The following is an 11,040-nucleotide window of genomic DNA, read 5'->3' as shown; positions in this document are numbered from 1 at the left end:
ATAAATAAAATATTTATATTTCATTTTGCAGGTTAAGACCAAGAAGGCTTTGTTCCACTCACTCAGGGTACAGAAGGAGTACAAAAAGTTCATGGTATGAAACTCTGAATTGAGGAAAGCCATATTAGTTAATATTCATGTTTGTTTATTCATTATTTTTGTCTCTTATTCATTCACTTATTTACCTCTTTTTTCACTTATTCTTTCATGATTACCACCAGTAAATGCCATACAACCAGAGGGGCCTTGATAATTCAGATGTGGACAAAGTAGAGAATGATACTCTAGCTACTTTAGAGAACTCAAATCCTCTCAAGTGCAAGCAAATAGTGATTAAGAGTGATGGAAAGGTCACAGGAGACATAAGCAAAAGACTGAGTTTAATGGGGGTGAACCAAGAGGTTATGAATCTACGGGTCTCCCAACTGGGAAAAAAAATCTATACCAGGAATCTCAAAATCTAATCCTGCCTACTCGAATATCCTGGCTGTTAAACATCGAAATTTCAAAAACACAGTGACAGAGGCCCTGGCTCTTGGCAGCATCTGAAATCAACCACACACACTGAACTTCACTTTGGTAATGATGAATGCCAGTCCATGACCACCCTTATCTGCATATCTGTCCTCTTCACAGTCGCACAGGCCCATAACCACAAGTTCCAGCATGCAACCACATGTCCTGCAGTTTCTCTCAAGTTCATACAGAAATAATCCCACACTGAAGTGATGCTCAAAATTCTCCTGGTTATTCTTGGAGACCATCTCTCTGCCTCTAGAGGACATTATAGTTAATTTCCCAATAAGATCCAAGGTAGCTCTGCCAGGTGGCACTCCAATACACTAGATTAAAATGATTGATCATTGATCCTAGAAAGTTGAAATGTAGTAATAGCATCCCCTCAGTTTATCCATGTCTTCTCTAGTGTCTGGTTGTCCATCAACAACCCCAGATTATCCAGTGCTCTTAGATATGTCAGAGTCAGACCTTGACTCTGAAGAGCATTTTGAGAATTCTGTGTCGTATCTCCTTTGTCTTAATGGAGTAGATAATAGGATTTAGCATGGGAGGCACAAAGAGATAGAGAATAGACATAAGGATATGGACAGCATGGGGTAGACCAGCCCCAAATCGATGGACAATGGAAACACTAACCATAGGCACATAGAAGATAAGCACAGCTGAGATGTGGGACACACATGTGTTCAGTGTCTTGAGGCGCTCCTCCTGAGAGGCAATGGCTAACACAGATCGCAGGATGAGGACATAGGAGATGAGGATCATGGCAGAGTCCAGGCCAAAGGTGAACAAAACAATGGACAGCCCATAGTGGCTATTGAGGGAGACATCAGTACATGACAATTTAATCATGTCCACATGAAGGCAGTAGGCATGGGAGAGAATGTTTTGTGGGTGGCAGAAGGGCAGTCTGTACAGCAGCAATGGAAAGACCAGGATGAGCACAAAACTGCGGAGAATGGCACTCAAGCCCATTGCCACCACGCGGGCATTGGTGAGCACTGCAGCATAGCGCAGTGGGTTACAGATGGCCACATAGCGATCGAAGCTCATAGCCAGAAGAATGCCTGATTCTGTCCAAGAGAAGAGATGGATGAAAAACATTTGGGCCAAACAGGCATTAAAGGAGATCACTCTGGCATGAAAGCACAGGGCAGCCAACACAGTTGGCAATGTGGAGAAGGACACACCCAAGTCATTGACTGAGAGCAGGGACAAGAAGTAGTACATGGGCTGGTGCAAGCTCTGCTCCTGCTTGACAATAAGGAGTATCAGGCTGTTGCCTACAATGGAGATGGCATAGAATAGAAGAAGAGGGAGGGATAACCAGAGCTCCATGGCCTCCATCCCTGGGAAACCCGTCAGTATAAAGCTGGGAGCATTAGAGCCATTGATCCTGAAGTTGCCCATGAGAGGTCAGAGACACTTATCATCAGCCCATTGGATCTTCAGAGAAACTGCACCTTGTGTCTAAGATGACTATTCTTCCTAGGGAGAAAAAAACAAAACCAGGTTTATAAAATGCAGTTACACATAGATTTTATCCTGAAGTTCACTGGGAGAGTGACAAGGAAGTTAAGAAATGCTATCCATTGAAAGAGAAGCTTCATTCTTAGACCTCTTTCAGAATTACAAAATACGATTCTTTCATGGGGGATTGTCTAGCTCATTCAATCTCCTTGGTAGCCCTCTTGATGCCTTCCTGTCATTATCAAATATCTCCTTTATATGCTTCATATTTCTTACCATGATCCTAGCCGATGTATTACAGATGATGACACTCACTCTAATGAAGAACCATGTGTCCAAGAAATGTAACGGAATTACTCCAGGACTCTAGTTTTTGTAGTAAGGATGTTACATGGCTAGAATTCAAACTGGATATTGGTGGGAATGTAAACTTGTACAACTACTATGGAAGACAGTATGGAGATTCCTCAGAAATCTGAAGATAGATCTACTATAGACTCAGCCATCCTACTCCTGGGAATTTACCCAAAGTAAATGAAATCAGCATATGACACAGTTATCTGTACTCCCATGTATATTGAAGCTCAGTACACAACAGCTAAGATATGGACTTAACTCAGACGTCTATCAGCTGATAACTGGATGTGTGTACTATGGAATACCACTCAGCCATAAAAAAGAATAAATCTTATCTTTTGCAACAAAATGGATTCAACTGGAAACCATTATGCTTGGTGAAATAAGCCAGTCTCAAAAAGAAAAATATCATATTATCCCTGATATGTGGTACTTAATATAAAATACAAAAAATGGGAATGAAATGGACATCCTATGATATGATAGTCATTTAGATTATACTCTGGTGAAACTGTCATTTTCCTACTTGTTAGTTGCTGAATATTGTGATTAGTGGAGAATTAAGCCTGTGATTAAAGAGTGGATTAAAATTATGTCTTCTCAAAAATTAATGAAAAGAAAAGAAGGGAGGGAAGGAGTGAGATTGAGGAGGGAGAAGGGGAGGGAGGGAAGTATAGCTATCTTTTTAGAACTGTACCTATGAAATACATCAAATCTGTTCCCTTTATATTAACAAAAATTTAAAAAGAATTAAAACTTTATAGTCCAATTTCCATCTCAAGGCATTTACACAGTCTAACACAGCACACTTAATACTGAAAGTTCTCCTAGGAAAGCTGGAAAATCAGTAGCTCATGAAAAACATCATAATGTAGTATAGTTATGGGTTTGAGCCCAGTACTACCCCCAAAACAGCCATGTGGTATTAGGCAAATATACTAACCTCTGTGTTCCCTTTACTTTTAAGATAAGACCAAAAGAGAGTTGCCCTATGGATACACATAGAAGGAAAGAGAGACAAAGAGAAAGGGAGAGTTTGGGTCTTAGAACAATCCTGCTGAGTAGGAAGTATTATGGATATATTGGTGATATAATTGTTGTTTTGTTTAAAAGCATATTTAGATGAGATGGCAAATTGGTTTCACAATGTTCTTTCTTTGGCAAAAACCATATCATATATTTATAGAAAACTCATATTTAATTTTCAAGGACATATCATCACTTTAAAACATTGTGTTACAGGCAAGCAAAACCAAAATCGAAAAGATCCAGACAGAGCAGAAAAAACATTAGAATTACTCTACCTTATTTTTCTCATGAATTACTAAAGAATATCATTCTTTGATTTCCAAAGCAGATCATGGTTTTTCTGCTCACAGAAAGACAAATTTCCACAGGGATATAAGATGAGAAACACCTTACTTCAGGTGAAACAATATTGTGGGAAGAGTGATAAAGATGTTAACAGTGCATTTTACATCCTTGTCCTTGCTCTCCTGCACTGAAGAATTTCAGAAACTGATATCTGTGGAAGGAGCTGCACTCAAAAATATTTCGATAATACTTCTGGGGCTTGTCCAGGAACCTTGCAGACACTTTGATAAGTGGCTTCACCTATAATTTTCATAATTTAAATGTTATGTCCTCTTCTACCTTTCATGGATAAATCCTAAACGTGAGTGCAGTTATCCTGATTGATTAATTTATTTATATCACTGTTGTATTTTATTATTTTATACATCCTTAAGGGAAAAATTATTTTTCACTTGCATGAGCTAAGTTTTGTTTCAACAAAGAATCAGATTAGACATCAGGTAGAAATTCTCCATCAAAAGGGTAAAGTCTGAGACAAAGTTGCAAGGACCTGCAAAGGATGGATTTTCTCAGCAGCAGTACTGGATTTGAAGATGGTCGGGAGAATGAAGCACATAAGCACTGGCAAATCAAGACAGCATAATGAGTCACCATCAGTGTTTCACAAAAATTGACACTGAGGATCTTAGAGGAGATTATATCAAGGTCACCAGCCTCTGAAACAACCCACCATTAAGTCTCATACCACTGTCACATGTCTCACTGTACATGTGGATAATATACTATATATTTTTCTAACTTTTTTAAAAGCTAGAAGATACTTTGAATGTTTTACCTTAAGAAAATAATAAATGTTCGAGAGGACAGATTGCTTACCCTAATTAGACATTATATAATGTATACATATAACAATATATCACATGGTACCCCTTAATATATGTACAGTTTTTGTGTTTCAGATAAAAACATAAATACAAATGAAATAATCTTAACAAAAATCCAGTTGTAGTACCTCTTTCCTGTCCTAATTGGATACATTGAAGTTCAGCTGAGTGGCCCATGTCACTACTAGCATCTTGTCTCTTCTGTTATATTTTTCCCAGGCTCACACCAAGCAAAAACTAGGGGTAGAAGTTAAAGAAAGAAGTGATAAAGAGTCTGAGAGAGAGAGAGGAGAAGACTAGAAGGATGGGGAAAGGCAAGGATGGAGAAAGACAGAAAACGATTAAAAATATAGGGGAAATAATACAGGAAGAATGAAGACCAAAGAATTTTAGGGAGAAGGACCTGGAGCACTGAACATGGAGAAGTGTGAAGGGGACCCAGATAAGACTGACAAGACAAAGCAATGACCTCCTGTCCTAGACATGCTAGGAGAATGGGCTGTGCTTTCTCCAGGTCAGGTTAAGGCTGTAGGGCACCCCATCCTCACACCACATTTCACAGGTGCCATCTCTCTCAAGTTCTGAGCCGTGGAAGCACTATTGCTAGTCACAATATTCTCCAGGTGAAACCCAGTTGAGAATAGGCTTCTCACAGAGGGATCCCAATGTTTACCTCTTGTTTTTTATTCCTTTGGGCGGTTCAGGATGTCTATGCAAAGGATAAGGCAATATCCTCTCTTCTCCCAACTGAGCAGGGTTCATCTGCTCCCATACCACCTCCTCATGGCTTATAAGATTCTGTGAGGGATGGGCCCTAGGGTCTCTGGCAAATAAGAAGTCTGAGTACCAATGTGCCTCGTATTAGTAAATGAGAAAGCAAGAATATGACTTATGTTTCCTGACCTTTAACTATAGGGCTTCTTTCCCCAAGCCAAGTCCCATACCTGAACCCTGTTCTCATGGTACCAGCAGCATCAGGCTACAGGGTTGACTGAAACTACAGTTTGCTTCTGGAGTCATGATGATAGAAATGTAACATAATACTCAGTATTTTCAATGTTTCCTGATCTTTGACAAGAGCTTTGAGTACTATCTTTTTTGAACCTAACAACCAAATTCAGAGAAAGGGAATCCTTTCTCATTTCACAGATTCAGGAGGTTGAATTATGCTCAAATTATAATACTAATTAGTGGCAAAGCTGCATTCATATATAGATAGTTAATTTATTCACTTAGCATTTTCAAAGTACACAAGATTTTTTATCCCGTTAATCATTGGCATCTTTTTCTATTTGTATTATTTCTTTCCTACTTAGCAGATTATCTTTGCCTTTGCTTCTCTCTGTGTAACCTTCTTCAAAACTAGAGAAAATTGTGAAAGAAAATGATTAAAGAAGCTAAAATCAACTTCTCTCACCCTCTGCAAGCTTCTGACTTTCCCATAAGGCTGGCTACTAGCTAACACCTGGCGGACAAATTTGATCTCTTCCTGTCTAGGTTCAGGGTTTGTAAATATTTGTAACAGAAACACACTGATCCTAGGAAGTTGAATTTTTAAGTCATAATGATTACATGATTTTCTCTTTTTTTATTAAGTTCTAATACACATACCACAAAATTCAATTTTTAATTTTTTTAAATTCACCGGTATTTACAATGTTAAGCAACCATCCCCTAAAAATTAACTTCATAACCAATAGCAGGTACTTCCAATTCCAAAATCCAGCCCAGTCCCTGACAGTGACTAATCTTCTTTCTGTATCTTTGGATTTGCTTATTTTGAGCATTTCATATAAATGTAATAATACATTAAGCATTATTTTATGTCTGGCTTCTTTATTTAATGTTTTAAAGGTTCACTTATGCTAATATGTATATCAATACTTCATTCCTAATATAATATCCCATTGTATGGATAAAACACATTTTATTTGCCCATTAATCAGGGATATCTCTCTTTTTGGGGATTATGAATAGTGCCTCTGAATATTTTTATACAAGATTTTTTATGAAGCATGTTTGTAGTCCTTATTGTATATACTTAGAACTGAAATTTATGGTTTATTTGGTAACTCTGTTCAAGTGTTTGAATAAAAGTCAAAAAAAAGATTTAAAAAAAATCTTGCAAAAGAAGAGCAAAGATTAAGACTCAAATTTCCTATTTCCAAACATACAACAAAACTTCCATTATCAAAACAGTGTTGTACTAGCCTAAGGATAAACATTAGCTCAAAGAAATAGCACTGGGATACCAACACATACATCTTTGGTTAACTGATTGATTTCCATAAATACCAAGCCTGAACAATGATAAAACAATGAATTCCTTTCACAAATGGATGTTGGGACAACTGGATATCTATATACAACAAAATGAAGTTGAAGTTGGGTCCTTATACTATATACAAAAATTAGCTTGAAATTGACTGAACTAAATATAAGAACTAAAACCACTGAAATCTTTTAGTTTTCCTTTGAGAACAAGTATTACTGTTAGCTCTCATAATACAGATCTTTGAGGACAGAGGTCCTACATGGGAAGTTAGTGCACAGTGACTCCTGTTGTTAATTGAACAATTAAGACTCATGTATGATGTCAGTGATGACCTGAGGCTCTTGATATGAGCTGTCTAAGCTATGGAAGCCTTTTGAATCCACAAACTCCATCAATATTTAAACAAGGCCATAGCAAAGTGGAAGTTCTCTCCTCCCTACAGAGAAAATTGCATCCTTCTTTGATGTCCACTTCTTTCCCATGGGGTCTCATCCACAGAGGTCCTTCATGTAGGACACTTTTTGCCATAGAAACCTCCAAAGTCTTAAAAGAAAGCATAGAGGTAAATTATCAAACCCTTGTATTTGGTAAAGGATTCTGATATATCAATAATGAGTGAAAAATATAATTAAAGTAGATAAATTTTCCTTGAGTAAAATTAAGTATGTTTGTGTATCCAAGGACACTATCAAGAGAGTAAAATAATAATCCATATAAATCCTGAAAGGGGAGAGTGATCCAACATGGGAAGTGAGATACTCAGCAGACTCATAGAATGGCAGATGTCCTAAATAGCACTCTGGCCTCAGAATCAGCCCTAAAGGCATTCGGATCTGGCTGAAAAGCCCATGAGAGTATTTCAGGCATGGAAAGCCAAGACACTCTGGCAAAAGATCTCTGTGAGTGAAATCTCAGTGGAAAGAACAGGTCTTAAAAGAAGGAGGTACCTTTCTCTGAAGGGAGGAGAGAACCTCCACTTTGACTATGAGCTTGTCTAAACAAGATAAGAATCGGAGAACTCAGAGGGCTTCCATAGCCTTGGAAACTCATGACTGGAGCATAGGGAGATTACTGATGCCATAGACAGGAGTGTCAATTGGTAAAGTCAACAACAGGAGTCACTGTGCACTTACTCCTCATGTAGGATCTCTGTCCTTAATGTGTTGTGCATTGAGATTTAATGCTATAACGAGTACTCAAACAATATATTTCACTTTGTGTTTCTATGGGGGTGCAAACTGTTGAAATCTTTACTTAATGCATACTAAACTGATCCTCTGTAAAAAAAAAAAAAAAGAAAGAAAAGAAAAGAAATTATCAACTCCCAACTTGACTCTCACTGGGATTAAACATGACAATAGGTCTGATCTGATTTCATCATCATTTAAAAAATCATCTATTATTTTTCACTTTATGTTTCTGTGTGGGAGCAAACTGTTGAAATCCTTACTTAAGGTATACTAAGCTGATCTTCTGTATATTAAGATAATCGAAAATGAATCTTGATGTGAATGGAAGGGGAGAGGGAGTGGGAAAGGGGAGGGTTGTGGGTGGGAGGGACGGTATGGGGGGGAAGCCATTGTAATCCATAAATCGTACTTTGGAAATTTATATTCATTAAAGTTAAAAAAATCCTGATTCTGATCATTTTTCCAGTTCTTTCATTGATTTTGGTATATTTTTGCTCTACAATTTCCTCTGACACCACCTGTTCCTTTGTAGACACTGAAACCAGGAAATCCATTTGGGAAAAGGGGAGGAAGTGTGCTGTATTTGCTTAAACTGTTTTTGGATCAGACTTGGAGTGAAAAGAAAATCAATCACTTACCAATTAGATGACCTTAAATCATAGTAAAACCTGTTTTTTCATCTTTTAAGTAGAGATGATATGATAATAGTTTACATTCTCTTAAAAAATGTATTTATTAGAGAGAGAGAGAGAGAGAGAGATCTTCCATCCATTGGTTTATTCCCCAGTTGGCCACAAGGCAAACTCTAGGCCAGGCTGATGTCAAGGAGCCAGGAGCTTCATCAGGGTCTCCTCGTGGGTAGTGTTACAGTCTGAAAAAGCCCACTGCCCGAGGAACGACTCCAAGAGACTTTTCTCTCATGCAACCAGCAAAGGGTTAAAGATTTATTGATTATCCAGCATGCTGGGGCTGTCTGATCATACATGAACAGAGCAGCCCCGAATAACCAAAGGTTAGGGTTTATAAAGGCAAAAACCGCAAAACCGGGAAGGGGGGAATACATGGTTGCTATGCACGGTTGCTATACACAGTTGCTAAAATCAAAAGAGAGTACATAAAATCAAAAGAGAGTATATGGTTACTGGGATCAACATAACCTAAAACCTAAGTGAAATTAATATTTATCATAATCTTGACAATACCAGTTACAATATTACAATTAGCAATTAGGACTTGACATTAATGTAAGACACAGACAAATCACATCTTTATTATTAGCCCAGGTAACCCAAGTGCAACCTTTCTACTTTTAAGCTTGAGCAATCATGCTAGGGGGTTTTTGTGCTCTGCCAAGGGTGATGTAGTGCACTGCTATTGTCCGACTATTTGAGATCATAGTTGCAAACCAGAGTCTCACGGTGGGGGGGTGCTTTCCCAGAATGGAGTCTCAAGTGCTCCAAAATGGAGTCCCTACTGTCAAGGTGCTACTTCACTCTGTCTTATTTTTATAGCTGTACCAGGAAGGTTTAAACCTGTAAGCTTAAGCTTAACTTTTTACACCTGCACATATACAATTTTAACTCTTCAGTAGCAGGGGCCACTGGGCCATCTTCTGATGCTTTTTCCAGGCCATTAGCAGTGAGCTAGATCAGAAGTAGAGTATCCAGGAATCAAACCAGCATCCATATGGGATGCTGGCATCCAAGGCAGCAGCTTTACCAGCTAAGTCACAATGCTGGCCCCTACATTTACCATTTCCTTAGCCTGATACATGGCAGGAATGCTGTAAATGTTGTTTCCCTTCCTTCACCATCAGTGATGAGGTTGGTGAGCACGCTCAGCCATGGACTCTTGGGGTCAGAAATGGTCTTCTGATTTCACCAAGGAAAGGCAAGCAAAGGGCCACTGTTCTCTCCATATTTCTTATTCCATTGTCAGCTCTATTCCATTGTCAGTCTATTCCAATGTCTGCTCATCTTTATTGTCTCTCAACCTTTTGTCTCTCAACCCTGATGCCCAACAGTTGACATATCTTAAAGCATTGTCTCAAAAGGTTTTATCACTACACTAATACCCTATCAGCCTAAATTTAGACATTTATCATCTAATTATCAAGCAGACTCCCAATTGATCTTTGCCCCAAATCTGCCAGCATCCAGTCATCCCCTAGGTCAGTGATTTTTTTCTTAAAATGCAGATCGTCCTGCTGAACCTTTACAAAGTGAACAGATGGGCCTTTATTTAAAATCTAAGTAATGACCAAGTCAAAAACCATTCTTCAGGAGTCAGTCTTAACACATCTCTTTACTTCTTACATCCTATCAAGTTTTTAATTGACATACCAAATCCCTCTATTCCTCAAGTCTTATTGGGAGAGGAGCCTTTTTAGTCTGTAGTGCTTCAGTGCACAATGACCTACTCATGGATATGTTAATGATCTGTCCTTTTACAACCACTGTCTCATTCTTGTTTTGCATTTACTCCATAATAGATGGAATGTAAGTAAGTTTGTTATTTGCTCTATGAGAGATGGTGGCAGGGTAGTAAAATTAATCCAGCGTGGATATCAAGACCTAACTTGATGGAGAAATAAACCCTAAACTGCCAGATAAGCCATCTCTTGTACAAAGGAGATGACAGTTCAAGTGCTTGGGCCCCTGCAATCCATGTGGGAGACCTGGATGGAGCTCCTAGATCCTGACTGTGGTCTGGCCTAGATCTGGCTACTGCAGACATGTAGGGAGTGAAACAACAGATGGAAGATCTTTTTGCATCTCTCTCTCTCTCTCTCTCTCTCTCTCTTTCTTTCCCTTCCTCCCTCCCTTCCTCCCTCCCTTCCTTCCTCTCTCCCTTCCTTCAAAATAAATAAATTTTAAATAAAAAGAAACAAAATTTCTTTTTTTAAGATTTATTTATTTATCAGAAAGGCAGAGTTGCAGAGAGGCAGAGAGAGAGAGAGTCTTCTATCCAATGGTTCACTCCCCAAATGGCCATAATGGTTGGAGCTGGGCCGATCAGATCTGATGCCAGG

At 38.5% G+C, this 11,040-nt stretch overlaps 1 protein-coding gene across 1 annotated transcript; it reads right to left on the bottom strand.

Moving 5' to 3' along the window:
* Positions 1-981: 981 nt before the first annotated feature.
* OLFR645 (olfactory receptor 645) lies at positions 982-1,929 on the bottom strand. The gene has a single exon (NM_001171465.1). The coding sequence runs from the start codon at positions 1,927-1,929 to the stop codon at positions 982-984; it is 948 nt and encodes a 315-aa protein (NP_001164936.1).
* Between the last annotated feature and the right edge of the window lie 9,111 nt (positions 1,930-11,040).

Source organism: Oryctolagus cuniculus, chromosome 1 (genome assembly GCF_051225735.1).
Source record: "Oryctolagus cuniculus isolate XC-2025 breed Fujian yellow rabbit chromosome 1, ASM5122573v1, whole genome shotgun sequence".
NCBI classification, from domain to species: Eukaryota; Metazoa; Chordata; class Mammalia; order Lagomorpha; family Leporidae; genus Oryctolagus; species Oryctolagus cuniculus.
This window is presented reverse-complemented; position numbering and strand designations above follow the sequence as displayed.

Coding starts and splice junctions, on each gene's coding strand:
- OLFR645 (NM_001171465.1), bottom strand. CDS start 1,929: ATGGGCAACTTCAGGATCAATGGCTCTAATGCTCCCAGCTTTATACTG.